The sequence below is a fragment of the Notolepis coatsorum genome (assembly GCF_963971535.1).
Source record: "Notolepis coatsorum genome assembly, contig: SCAFFOLD_961, whole genome shotgun sequence".
NCBI lineage: Eukaryota > Metazoa > Chordata > Actinopteri > Aulopiformes > Paralepididae > Notolepis > Notolepis coatsorum.
This window is the reverse complement of record NW_028171531.1, coordinates 35,076-50,000: the sequence shown is the minus strand read 5'-3', so window position 1 is coordinate 50,000 and position 14,925 is coordinate 35,076. Positions and strand designations below refer to the sequence as shown.

The 14,925-nt window shown below is 43.9% G+C and overlaps 1 protein-coding gene across 1 annotated transcript in view; it reads right to left on the bottom strand.

Annotated features, from left to right (window-relative positions):
* LOC311248244 (trinucleotide repeat-containing gene 6C protein-like) overlaps nt 1–10,530 on the bottom strand; it is a gene marked incomplete at its 3' end in the record, with an annotated part of 22,791 nt that extends 12,261 nt beyond the window's left edge. The window contains exons 1-2 of the mRNA XM_084339164.1: nt 10,427–10,530; nt 9,896–9,917 (exon numbers count right to left, since the gene is read on the bottom strand). Coding sequence (XP_084195290.1) covers nt 9,896–9,917; nt 10,427–10,489 — 85 coding nt within the window. The 5' untranslated portion in view covers nt 10,490–10,530. The remainder of the gene's footprint in view (nt 1–9,895; nt 9,918–10,426) is intronic.
* Nucleotides 10,531–14,925: the final 4,395 nt, after the last annotated feature.

Sequence of the window (14,925 nt, the reverse complement as noted above, 5' to 3'; positions counted from 1 at the left end):
CCTTTGTGGGTATATCACAATTATCGTTTGCATCAAATTACACCCTCTTACTGTCCGTCCCTGAGGTTTGCACTGAATTTGTCAAAAGTGCCTTTATGTTCTCTGCCCCTGCATCCTGGAACCACTTTCAGACAGATGTGCAGACAGATGAGCTAATGAGGCAGATTCAATTGTAATTTGTAATCGATTTAGATCTAGATTTAGTTTCCTCTTGTCCGTCTTTTTAGGCATACGATTCTGTGCACACGATTCTGTGCACACGATTCTGTGCATACGATTCTGTGCACACGATTCTGTGCATACGATTCTGTGCATACGATTCTGTGCACACGATTCTGTGCACACGATTGTGTGCACACGATTCTGTGCACACGATTCTGTGCACACGATTCTGTGCATACGATTCTGTGCACACGATTCTGTGCACACGATTCTGTGCATACGATTCTGTGCATACAATTCACCACTACTGTATGTTTTGCTACACATGAATGGAATGAGCTGCCACTGCATGTTAGGCAGGCCCCCACTCTGCAGGTGTTCAAATCACGCCTCAAGACACATCTATTTGCTCTGGCTTTCTGTGTTTTAAACAGTTTTTGAGAGACATGCCTTTTTATGTGACATATTGTACTTGTTTTTATTGTGTGCTTTTATAAAATGTTTATGTTTTTATGTTTTATCTTAAGCTGTGGACTTGTACAACTTTGTTGTTTTTAAATGTGCTTTATAAATAAAGTGGATTGGATTGGACATGCTTTTTAAAACATTTTGTGGTATGTTGTTTGCAACACTGTATGGGGCTGCTATCCTGGCCATGGCTCCCTCAGGAAAAAAATAAAAAAGAGATGTTGAAATCTCAACGGGACTCACCTGGTTAAATAAAGCTTTAATAAGAAAGAGAAGAGTAGCTGTGGCTGGCGTCTCGTTCCCCAGGCTACTTTGCAATTCCATGATGTAAGCATTTGCTTCGCTCACGGGGAAAATGGATGGATGGTCCCGGGCAGGGAGCGGTGTGTGCATTGATGAATATGAGCGATTGTGATCATGGGTGTGTGTTGCCATGCGCGCGTGTGTGTGTGTATGTGCGCGTGTGTGCATGTGTGTGCTTATATATTCCTCTCTGGTGTGTCTGTAGCGGGGTGACTGGGGAACTGCAGTGTGGAGGCAGGGATGGAGATGGAGGAAGGTAGAGAATAATCAGCTTCTCCCTGCCCTCTGTGGTAATGGGGACCATGGAGGGAGGAGGGAAAGAGGGGGTGCGAGGCTGCCGGCACTGCCTGACAGGGACGGCCTGCGTGGGGGGAGGCCCGAGCACCGCGCCTAGGCCCCCCGGAGCCGCGCGTCTCTGGAGCTCCATGCCTAATGGGGGGCAGAGGAGTTAATTCCGCAGCGCTGGCGCTTTATCTCATTTTCATACATATGAACGTGCCGTGGTGGAGATCGATTACCGCAAACAAATTGAAAATGCCTGAGAGCGAGGAGCCCTGGACTGGAGGAAAGGGAGGAGAGGGATGGGGGGGGGGTTGGTGTGTGTGTGTATGGACACGGAAGGAAGAGCTTACTGATATGGATGGAGAGACACAATTCACAGCTGCATACTGATTTGCTCTCATCTACACACACACACACACACACACACACACACACACACACACACACACACACACACACACACACACACACACACACACACACACACACACACACACACACACACACACACACACACACACACACACACACACACACACACACACACACACACACACACACACACACACACACACACACCTCTCTTATTTAGTGTCACGCATGAAATCTCAACTCATTCCAGTCCATGCTGGCCTGCCCATTAAGAGTGATATTGCATGTGGGAGGTTCTAAGAAACCTCACCGAAGGCCTGATCACAGACTGAATGATAACACTGAAAACGAAATCCGTCTCTCTCTAGCCCCCCTCCCCCGACACACACAGTTTACATTTCTCTCTATCTGTCTGGTTCTGTCTTTCTGTATGTCTCTCTCTCCCTCCCTCGCTCATTAAACATATCATAAAGTAATATCCAAGTCATTAGTCCAGCACTGTAACAGCACCGTCATTGACTCCCAGCAGTCATTGTTGGCACTCGTCTGAGTACTGGCTGCTTCATTACTTCCTTTCCTCCCTCTCCTTCCCTCCCTTCTTTTACTGACCCTGTAAGGCCCTGATGCACTTCGTCGTTCCTCCCCTCCCCTCCCCTCTTTCTTGGCTGTTCCTGCTCTAGCAGCTGAGACTTTTGCTGACCGTCAGTGTCAGGGTGTTTTCTAAGGCCTGGCTGACCCCCCGCACTTCCTCCACCATTCCTGCCCTGGACACACACACAGACACACACACACACTTGTGAACAAAAGAGACATTCGAGTGTCAGCGTGTACACACACACACACACACACACACACACACAAACGAACGTAGCACGTAGCGACACACATTACTCACGCTTCTAACCATGTATAGTAAGAAATGCGCGGAGGCACCCTGATTCAGAGACTGTGTGACATTTACAGCAGCCGGCAAGATGCTCCGGGCCAGGTGTGTTTCCACCCCAATGTCAGCCACACGCCTCTCTCTCTTAAAAGAACTGTCACGCTCAGGCCCGGAGTTAAAGGAACACGCCAACATTTTGGGAAATTAGCTTAACCATCTTCTCCAGAGAGAGACGAGAAGATAGATACCAGTTTCCTCTCTGTGCGTTCAGTAGGAAGCTATCTGGCTGCATGTTAGCTTAGCACAATGACATGGCCGGTTAGCCTTCGGGCGAGGTGTTATTTGGACAATGCCTAGGCTAACCGGCCATGTTCGCTTCCATTCATTGTGCTAAGCTAGGCTAACATGCAGCCAGATAGCTTTCTACTGAACGCACAGAGAGAGAAAACTGGTATCCATCTTCTCGTCTCTCTCTGGAGCTAATTTCCCAAAATGTTGGCGTGTTCCTTTTCTTTTTATTATAATTCTTTTTATCATTTTTACAGCTTTTTCTGGTCACGCAGGAACGACAGAGGAGAGGGCGAATGGGAGGAGATGTGGGGAGGACATGCGACAAATATCGCCGGGAGCGGGAGGCGAACCCGGGACGGCCGCGTGGGTGTGCGAGGCACTATGCAGTGCGCCACGAGGGCGCCCGGCGTGTTCCTTTTAACATGTTGTTCAAAGTCTGGCTGAGGACACTGACTCGGGGTTGATTAAAAACGGGTCCCCTATTATTGTGGAGAGAATTGTGGTGTGTGGCCAGTTTTAGCAGCATGTACACGGCAACCGTCCGTGACCCAACGACATCTTCTCCATGAGCGACGTCTTCTCCACGAGCGACGTCTTCTCCACGAGCGACGTCTTCTCCACGAGCCACGTCTTCTCCACGAGCCACGTCTTCTCCACGAGCCACGTCTTCTCCATGAGCGACATCTTCTCCAGTCCCAACAGCACTGCAACCGGCTCAACGGTGGATGGAGTTAAGTCTTTGCCCCCGGGGGACCGAAACCCATTAAAAGCACACTAGAACTCTTGTTAAGGGGCCCAGAAGAAACAAGACGTCGACCCCGTTTCAGATCACAACCTGTGATTTAGGAATGTCTGCGTCATCCGTGACTATGGCTTAATGTGGTTACTGTGGCTGCTAAACACTTGGCACAAACACTTGGCAGCGTTTCTAGGTCTCGTTCTTGGAATAATAATGGGAGGGCAGAGGATATGAGAGGCAACAGTCCGTAATAATAAATAAATAAAAACATCATAAGCTACCAATCTATTAACAGTAGCTAGGCTTCAGTGGCAGTACCCCCGGCTCAGAGCACTAGCAGCTAGGCTTCAGTGGCAGTAGCCCCGGCTCAGAGCACTAGCAGCTAGGCTTCAGTGGCAGTAGCCCCGGCTCAGAGCACTAGCAGCTAGGCTTCAGTGGCAGTAGCCCCGGCTCAGAGCACTAGTAGGAAGGTCTCTAGCAGCAATAATATGCCCATCCTTTTTTAGCAGTGGTGGAAAGTGACTTTGCACTTTACTTGAGTTGAGTACATTTTAGGGACCTTTGTACTTCAACTGCATTTCACAAAGGGAAATATTGTACTTATTTTTTTTGCATTTTTTTTTTTACACTCCACTACATTTATCTGAACCAGTCAAAAAGCTAAAATGATTTTGCACAGAAAGCATGGTAAAAATGTATGAAGATTGTGTACTTTACAAATTTGAGGCCCGACGACAACGTCAAGAAGACATAATCAGAGCAGCATGACTGGACCACATGCCACTTTAACATAACCTTTAGAGGTCAATGATTCAAGACACTGGAATACACAAACATCATGTAGAATGCATACTATTACTTTTGATACTTAAGTACATTCAATATCAAATACCTAAATGGAACTTTGATTGGAGGACTTTTACCAGAGTACTTTTATCTGGGTATTTCTACTTATACTTAAGTAAAGGAACTGAGAACTTCTTCCACCACTGCTTTATATATCATGTTAATGAAACAAATAGCTTTGCCGTTACCTAAAAGTAAAAAACCAACAAGACATAGAAGCGAATTAAAATAAAACACACGTTTTTTCCCCCCAGTGCAGCAGAAACCTTTATCTAAGGGTGGTTTCTCACTGGGCATCCGGGGTCGAATCCAAGCACGATCGCCCCAAAATAAGTGTGATGAGAACGCTCCCCCCCGTCACCGGGGACGCTGATTCGCTCCAAGCCGAGACCGCTTGAAAAGGTGGTTTCGGGTGCGCACCAGCGTCCCCGACGACGGAATGGAGCGTGGTGTGCAAACAAACCTGTAATGCTTTCATGCTTGCTTGAATTTTGGGCAGATAAAAATATACAGCAACAACTGGACAATACCCACAAAAACGCAATTTGGCAAGTATTTGTGTGCGTGCATGGGTACAACAGATCAGTCAACAATGTTGAGCTAAAGTGAAGAAGACGAGGCTTCAATATCTTAAAGTACGGGATGCAGTGCGCAAATCAGGCAGCTCATCTGACGACAAGGATTTCCGTGGTTTGATGCAGTGGACATCATAATCGGCCAAAAACCAACCAGTGATCCCTCCGTTGTTGAATCACTACCCACAGCAACGTGGCCGGTTAGCCCATGATCCATAACCCAAACAACAAGGGAGCCCGACGTTGTTGTTCAATCACAACCCATCGCACTATTACTACCTCCAGTAACGCAGCCTGACGTTAGTCCATCAACTAGCCTGCCAATCGGTAAGTAAAGTTTTAGCATCCATATTCTCATGACTTTTCAGTGTCTGATCCGTCTGTGACCCATCGTGTTTTTAGCGTGTGGCATAACCTGGCCACGTTTTTCAAGGTGACTAGTTGTGTAACTTGTGTTCAGCGGGACAATAGCTGATCAAGTATATGCATATTATCTTTTACGTTGTTCGTACGTTGTTCGTTTTGTCTATCTGTCTGTAATCTATGTGGTTAGCGCGCGGCATGGCCAAAATGTTTTAGTGCGGGAGTATCCAAAATCCAGCCTGTATCTAACCCATCGTGTAGGTTTAGCTGGGTACATTACTTCCAGAGGTACAGCGAAAATGTCCTGTGTAACTGTTTTTGGTTAATTCAGAAATATAGACTATAGAGTGTTGCTCTAGACCAGGGGTAGGCAACCCTAGGCACGCAGGGGCATTTTCATAGGCACAGGGGGCAGCATAAAAAAATATATAATTTTTTTTTTTTTTGCTTTGAAATATTATAGTGAAATATTTTGCACTGTTGTCGCATTTATCTTGTTGAAATCCTCCCACAGGTTCTTTTTACTACCACATATTTAATTGAGACCCTTTATTTGTTTATTATTTCAATTTAGCTGGAAATACATTGCTACATCATTCAGTAACATTTGCAGAGCCTTATAACAAAAACATTATTACGGTCACCAACAGTGCAAAATATTTCACTATAATATTAAAAACAAAAAAAATGCCCCCGCGTGCCTAGGGTTGCCTACCCCTGCTCTAGAGAGTGTGCTTGGGAACGAAACACGAGATTGTAGTGTGTACGCAGACCAGAGGGGGGAGTGGGAGGGGGGGGTTCGCTCTCGAGGACGGAGCCAGGACGGAACGGAGCAACCATTCCTAATGAGAAAACGCCCTAAGCCACTAGTCTCGGAGTGACAAAAAGCAGGCTAATAGAGCCCAGTGCAGACAGGCCAGCCACACCAAGAGGCTAGTTAAAATGGCAGGTCAAAGGTCATGGCTACCCATAGTGACCTCTCTGAAAAGCTAACCGTCACACCCAGATGGCCAGGCAGGCGTTCAGACTGTGGGAGGCACACGTGCATTATGGACCAGGGTTAGAAATTAACATTTTTTTTCAAGGGCTTTTTTTGCCCCCCTTAATTGATTTTCGGGGGCTTTTTTTTGTATTTCGGGGGCACTGAATTTTTTTGATAAACGGTAGGGGTGGGACGGTTCACAAAATGGACGGTTTGGTTCGTATCACGATTTTGGGGTCACGGTTTTCAGTTCGATATACGTTAATCTTTATTAAAAAAAATTTAACACTCAAATCTAAACATGCTTCTCATTTATTAAAAATAAAAGGTTTACAGTGTTTACAGCCTTAAATAATGTTTGGCACACAAAGACCGAACTGACTGAAAAATATAGGCTACATTTGTCAAAGTATTAACTTAGTGCAAACAAACAATATGCTCAGCCAGCACTAGACTTTCCTTTCTTTAATTAATATAAACACACAAAAACAATGTCAACCATGTTTAAATTCCCTGATTGTCAGTTCTTAATGGAAAGATTCGTTTTCTGCTTGAAATTATTATGTTTCTGTCTACATTTATTTAGACTAACATTATTTAAATATTGAGTGCATCTGTGGTGGATTACGCAATTCGGTGAGTTGGAACTATCTATGGGTTGGCGCCGGGTCCCCACGGACATTTTAGTGTCACGCACCACCTTCAGCTCAGGCAATGTTATTATCAGCTCCGGTAACGTTAGGAGGTGATGGCATGCAGTGGGAAAGCGGCAATAGTCCCGGTTGGAGTTAATAAAACACAGTTGTATGTTAGCCTTCTTGGATGTTGAATAAACGCCTATCATTGTCTTTAAACACCCCGCCTCTCAGACTCCCATTTCCTCCTCTGCTACAGTAGCTACGGTGACATTTCATTGACTGTACAGTATTAGCTTGCGGGCTGCGTCGGGCTACCATAGTTAAAACGTGCGTTGTGTTTACGAACTGCTATGGCAAGATGTGTGTAGGCCTATGTAATGTTAATGGCTATGTTTTTAAAGTCGTAATGAAGATTGATTTATATTGTGCGTGCCATTTTTACACAAACTGACTAGCACCTGGCTACAGTGCTGCTGCTGCTGCCTGCAGCCAGTGCAGAACACCGGCTCCGCCAAATGAATTTTTTTATTTGCGCGTCATCTGAACCGTACGATACAGACGCTCCATTACCGGATAAATATATATATAATTAGTAAACTGTCGGGGGCATTAAGTGCCCCCCTTAACTGATTTTCGAGGGCATTTTGTCCATTTTCAAGAGCATTATGCCCCAAGCCCCCGTTAATTTCGAACCCTGTTATGGACACACACTCACACCTTTGTACACACACCTTTGTACACACACACACACACACCTTTGTGCACACACACACACACACACACACACAGGGAGCGAAATTAACTTTTTGACTCACCGGCCAGTGGCGGGTAGATGGGAAGAGTCTACCCGCCAAGCATATTTCTTACCTGCCACATTTTTTTTGATTAAAAAAATATATATATTTTATATAAATTTTTTTTTTAAATAAAATATATATTATATAATCATACTTGTAGTTGTATTATCTGCGAGACATCGCCACCACGCAATAAGTCAAAATGCTTGCTATCTGCAAACAGCTCCACTGTCTGTGTGTATACTTGAGTAGCCTCCAGCTCCAGCAAGGATTCTCCGGCCCTGCAGCTAGACCCTATATTCAGCTAGACCCTACATTCAGCATGCAAGGATTCTCCGGCGATGCAGCTGGACCTATTTAAAACGTTACCGTTCTTTTGTCAAATCACATTAAACATGCCCTCAGCTAGAATACGCATTCAATCAATGTTATAAGACATTGATATCAGGAGCTATCTGTAGCTACTGCTAGCCCTGTAGATAACGTTAAGACAATTTAGTTTACTGGGACAGATGGATCAACGCGAGCTAGCTAAGCTAGCTAACGAGGGACCGGAGGTATTATGCACTCGAGTAGACTATTGCTGGAGCATTTGTTGATATCAGCAGCTATCAGTAGCTAGCCAGCTAGATACCGTTAGACAATGCCTCGTCATGTATTAAACTAAAAGTGAATAGTTGACTGGGTCATTGTTTAAACAGTAACGTTAGCTCTTGGAGGTCCGATATAGACTGGAGCAGATGGAAGTAAACAAGCCAAATGATAGCTTCCGATTGGTCATTTGCTTTTTTTCTCATGAAACCAGTCACGTCACTCTACTGTGATTGGACCTAGTGCGATGTGGGACTTGTAGTTTTTTAACGATCTCGCGGCGGAGAAAAAAAAGACGAGCGGCTATAATCTGTACTCGCACAAGAGTATCGTTATGAAGTTATGAACTACACGTCTACACGCCACACGGCGGGCAGCCCTCTAAGTGTCATGCGCCAAAGGTAAAAACAGCCCGCCCCTGGCGGGCGGCGGGCTTTAGTTTCGGTCCCTGCGTGACACACACACACCCCAATTAGAGTTGCAAATTGTGTAAGCACATACACAAACAAAACAACACAAGCAATTATTTACTGTTTAAGTGATCTGTCCATCTTTCTCCCTCCCTCACACACACACTCCTTGTAGAGAGTTGCCGACTAGTGCAGAGCTACCAGCTGCCCTGATGTGCTTTGCAGTGGCCCAAAGCCCTGACCTCCGTCTGTTGTTCTGGGGAGCTACGTTGGAGCTACGTTGACACCTTGGCTCACTGATACACATGTTGCTATTATTACTTTCAGGCGTTAAGGATTTTCCATCGACTTACATTCATTCCGTAAAACCTAACCATTTTCTCTCGTGTGGATGAGCAAAGATGTCCTCACAAGTGTAAACACGTGCACAAGCATGTGCACGCACACACACAGAAAATAAATCAATACACATGAACATCAGTTAAGCTTGAGTGACAAAATAAAAACAGCAAAAGGCTGCAATGAGACAGCGTCTCCCTCTGCGTCTAACTGAACCCCATGCCCCCTCTCTTCCTCCATCCATCCCCCTCTCTTCCTCCTCCTCCATCCATCCCCCTCTCTTCCTCCTCCATCCATCCCCCTCTCGCCTCCTCCTCCATCCATCCCCCTCTCTCGTCCCCTTCCATCCACCCTCCTCTTTTTCTTTTCCACCCATCCCCCTCTCTTCCTCCTCTATGTCTCTCCCTCTTCCTCCTCCATGTCTCTCTCTCTTCCTCCTCCATCCCTCTCTCTCTTCCTCCCCCATGTCCATCTCTTCCTCCTCCATCCCTCTCTCTTCCTCCCCCATGTCTCTCTCTTCCTCCTCCATGTCTCTCTCTCCTCCTCCCCCATGTCTCTCTCCGTGCCAGTGTTCAGTGCTGCAGCTGTCTGTGTGCCTCACGCTTCACTAGCTGGCGCTCGGAGTAGAACATCCCTATGACATCACAATGCATCAGTCTGGCTCTGCACACTATGCGTGTGTGTGTGTGTGTGTGTGTGCGTGCGTGCGTGTGTGCGTGTGTGTGTCTTTATGGGTCATATACAGTGTGCTCACCAGAGCTGATAACAGGCCTGAACTGTATGCATGATGCACTTTCAGAGAGCGCTGTATGTGTGTCTATAACTTAGTATACAGTAGTCATTAAAACACTCACCTTTGGTTTTCTGATCAGCAGCCTGGTGGAGAGAGAGAGAGAGAGAGAGAGAGAAATAAATAAATACTCGTTTTGATAGAAAATAGACTAACATTTCCAGATTTAGCCAATTGAAACTGTTTGCTGTTGAATGGCAGCCAGTAAGCAACAGTAGAAGTGAGTTTTCTGTTTGTGTATTTGGCAGTTCACCGACCAACTTCTACAAAAATCAGCCAAAGCTGTTATCTACTAATTCACAGCTTGTTGAATTTAATTTAACGAGTTGAAACGACTTGACTGCTAACTGTGTATGCACACGCATGTCACACACGCACATGCACACACACAGGCTAGTTTATTTGTTGCAGCGTTTGCTCCCATCAATAGCTGACAGGAAATAATCTTGGACCAAAACTGTTCCACTGGCAACGCAAAGGTCTATAGATTACAGCATGCTATGAGCAAGTGTGCGTGTGTGTCTGTGTAAAGCAGGCATATTTGACATATAGACATTCAGACAGTTTAAACACCAGCTCCTCCAGAGAGACTCACCTTTTTTTGAGCGCCGTCTTTCTTGGTATTTTCTTCTTGCCTTTTCTTTTTCTTTTCTTCCATCAAATGGTTCTCTTTCTCCTGGTGCTAGCTTCTCTCAGCTGCCCACACAGAGACAGAGAGAGACAGAGAGAGAGAGAGAGAGAGAGAGAGAGAGAGAGAGAGAGAGAGAGAGAGAGAGAGAGAGAGAGAGAGAGAGAGAGAGAGAGAGAGAGAGAGAGAGAGAGAGAGAGAGAGAGAGAGAGAACAAAAAAAGAGAAAAGGCTTAGAAACCAGGAGCGACAAGGAGATGGGTATATATTTCATGTTCGGCATGTACACACATACACACAGTTTCAACTCTGTTCCATTTCATCTCTGTACAAGTCAAAACCAAAGTGAACTTATGAAGTGTCCTTCAGCAGGAGAGAGAGAGATAGAGAGAGAGAGAGAGAGAGAGAGAGAGAGAGAGAGAGAGAGAGAGAGAGAGCGAGAGAGAGAGAGAGAAAGAGAAGCATGAGAGAGAGAGGAGCAGGAGAGAGAGAGAGAGAGAGAGAGAGAGAGAGAGAGAGAGAGAGCATGAGAGAGAGAAAGAGAGAGAGAGAGAGGGGAGCAGGAGAGAAAGACAAAGAAAACAAAGACAGACGGATACAGACAGATGATAGACAGAACGACTTTCCCCCCGAAGCCCGTCTCCAGTATCCAGGCCTGCCAATAGTAAAGGAGCAGCTAGCTGTAGCCTCAGGGCTGGAGAAACTAAGTGCTTTGTTTCAGCCTTTATTTCCTTTGGCTCAACTATGGTGACAGCTCCTGGAAACTATTAGAGGCCAGCAGATACTTAAGTCTGTGTATGTGTATGTGTGTGTGTATGTGTGTGTGTGTATGTGTGTGTGTGTATGCGTGTGTATGTGTATTCCAGTGTTTCCCTGAAGATGGAGTTGCAACAGTGGAGGTACAGAAGAATGCTGGGAGGTTTTCTCTGCGTCTGTCGGCACCAGAAGGGCTCTCAAGGCCTAAGTGCATCCAGTACATATCAGTGATGAGCAGATCTAAGTGCATCCAGTACATATCAGTGATGAGCAGATCTAAGTGCATCCAGTACATATCAGTGATGAGCAGATCTAAGTGCATTCAGTACATATCAGTGATGAGCAGATCTAAGTGCATTCAGTACATATCAGTGATGAGCAGATCTAAGTACAGTACATCCAGTACATATCAGTGATGAGCAGATCTAAGTGCATCCAGTACATATCAGTGATGAGCAGATCTAAGTGCATCCAGTACATATCAGTGATGAGCAGATCTAAGTGCATCCAGTACATATCAGTGATGAGCAGATCTAAGTGCATCCAGTACATATCAGTGATGAGCAGATCTAAGTGCATCCAGTACATATCAGTGATGAGCAGATCTAAGTGCATCATCCAGTACATATCAGTGATGAGCAGATCTAAGTGCATCCAGTACATATCAGTGATGAGCAGATCTAAGTGCATTCAGTACATATCAGTGATGAGCAGATCTAAGTGCATTCAGTACATATCAGTGATGAGCAGATCTAAGTGCATTCAGTACATATCAGTGATGAGCAGATCTAAGTGCATCCAGTACATATCAGTGATGAGCAGATCTAAGTGCATCCAGTACATATCAGTGATGAGCAGATCTAAGTGCATCCAGTACATATCAGTGATGAGCAGATCTAAGTGCATTCAGTACATATCAGTGATGAGCAGATCTAAGTGCATCATCCAGTACATATCAGTGATGAGCAGATCTAAGTGCATCATCCAGTACATATCAGTGATGAGCAGATCTAAGTGCATCATCCAGTACATATCAGTGATGAGCAGATCTAAGTGCATCATCCAGTACATATCAGTGATGAGCAGATCTAAGTGCATCATCCAGTACATATCAGTGATGAGCAGATCTAAGTGCATCATCCAGTACATATCAGTGATGAGCAGATCTAAGTGCATCATCCAGTACATATCAGTGATGAGCAGATCTAAGTGCATCATCCAGTACATATCAGTGATGAGCAGGGGACAAGTCTATCTAGCTCACATTATGTGGTGCGTGAGTCCTTTCTTCCAGAATTAACTGTTGTATTATCAAACAGTGTTTTGGGATTTTCAATGATAAAATAACATACATTCATGGTGTTTCTTTAACCCTTTCACTACCACGCTACCAAATGGTTAACCCTTTCACTGTGACAATACAGAAGGTTAACCCTTTCACTGCCACAGAAGGTTAACCCGTGTGGTAGTGAAAGGGTTAAGGGAACCCAAACAATGTGTAATGTTAATACCTCTGAGGGATCAGAATCAGAATCAGAAAGGTCTTTATTGCCAAGTAGTTTTCAAATACAAGGCATTTGCTTTGGTCGTTTTCGGTGCAACATTAGCGGACAGACATTAACAGACTGTGGAGTCAAATGAAATATGAACTAATTTAAGCACAATAGAATATAATATAATTATGAAATAAAATATAGGCCAGGGCTGTACAACTGTAAATAAAGAGGTTGAATACAATTAAATGGGATATAAACTAAATTAAATATAGCACAATAGAATATAGTACAATTATAAGTAAAAATAAAATAGGAATAGGCCAGGGCTGTACAACTGGGCAAGATGTGGTCATGTGTATACTAATTATGTATACTAATTAGAATGAAATAACAATACAGTGGGATGGGATAATTAGCAGGGCTGTGCAATTGGGCAGTTATGTGCAAATGATGATCCTGAATCCGTGATCAACATTGCTGGCTTGTTGACTATACCTGGGTGCTCGTCAATATAGTTTCTGATCCGACGGAGCGTTTTGACGGCTGTATATATATGACGCTGCTGAAAGTTAGCTCTGCTTGGAAAGTTTGGATCACATTTCAAAAGTAGTTTATGACAGCGATTTTTCCATGAGAGTCACATTTACAAAGCTGTTTACTTTCTGCATTTGAAGGGGAGAGAGTGGGTTGTTTTGTTTTTGTTTACAAAAAGAGTAAAATAAATAATAATAATAATAATAAAAGAAAAACTGCAATCATATTTCAGCAGCGGCGTACCTCCCCTGCTAGGTGCATATAGGATAAACACTTATTTGTGTGTGTGTGTGTTAAGGCTGTCCCCAAAGCCTGTTTTTGGGATTTGAACTTCGTCAGGGTTTTTCGAACGGATGTTCGAACCTTCATTTTTAATTCAAAAAGAAAAAATTGCAAAAAAAAGAAAATTCTAAATAATTTTAGTTTTAATATAAATATCCTCAAACTAAATCCTCAATTTGAATAAAGTGATTAATCTGATTAAATGAGTATTTTTCTTTTATTAAATCATTATTTCTTTTAACACTTTCAGAGCCCACCATCCACTTCAATGTTAGCATTAAAAACGCCTAATCTATGTTTTAAATTATGGCTATGTGTCTAATCTGCCCGTCGCTTATCAATGACTCGTTTTCCAGTCAACATTGTCGAAGCGGATTGTTTTTTTATCGGTTCATTTTCGTTTTATAGCATTTTGAAAAGCCCTCGTTTTCAAGGAAAATATAAAGATTCCATGATAAAAGACGTTTACTGGAATATTCTAGAATACACAAAAACGTTGTCATTTTTCGGCCTATTTATGAATAGTTTTCAAATAAACGCTAGATTATCAATAGTATAATGTGTACGTATGCACGCTAGAGACGCAAGCTGAAAAATCGATTCTCTGATTTCCTCATCAGTGATCGCGTACACACACACACACATAGGGCAAACGCTGAGATCTCAGCGAATACAACTCTGATTATCCCAAGCCTGGTAAAATAGATTCCTTACTTCAGATCAGATGTTCTCCAAAAAGATCATTCCAATTCCTGATCGCCATTCCAAATATCGATCACGCTTATTGATTGAGTATTGGCTACTGTGAATATATATTCCAGGCTGATTCCCGTCCCGCGATGACTTCCATGTTGAGCAGACAGCTTGCCAGCACAAGGAACCAACTGGCTCCGCCTCTACATATCTACAGATCCCAGGTCAGTCTAAGCGACTGACCTGCAGTTACACAGGGATAGACAATAGGGGACGCTTTTTTCCCATTCTGAGCGCCTGGAGGAGCTGCTGTACCAACGGGAGACTCGGTTGATGAAATATGAAATCAGATCGCTAATAAACAAACAAAGCGATATTTGTCGTCGTGGGCACTCAGTGGGGGGCCTAATAAAACAAGATATGTCGTCCGTGGCACTGAAAGTGTTAATGAATATAACTCATCAGTTTTTAATACTATAATATTGGTGTAGCCTAATCTTTATCTGCAACTGTGAAGAAAAACCCCATTGATTTAAACAGAATGGATACACATAAAAAAAATATATATAATTTTTTTATTTTTTATTATTCAAAATAAAAAAATAAAATGTCGATTTAGAATTCGAATGCCAACGTAACAAACGAAGGTGTGTGTGTGTGTGTGTGTGTATGTGTGTGTGTGTGTGTTTGTGTGTGTGTGTGTGTT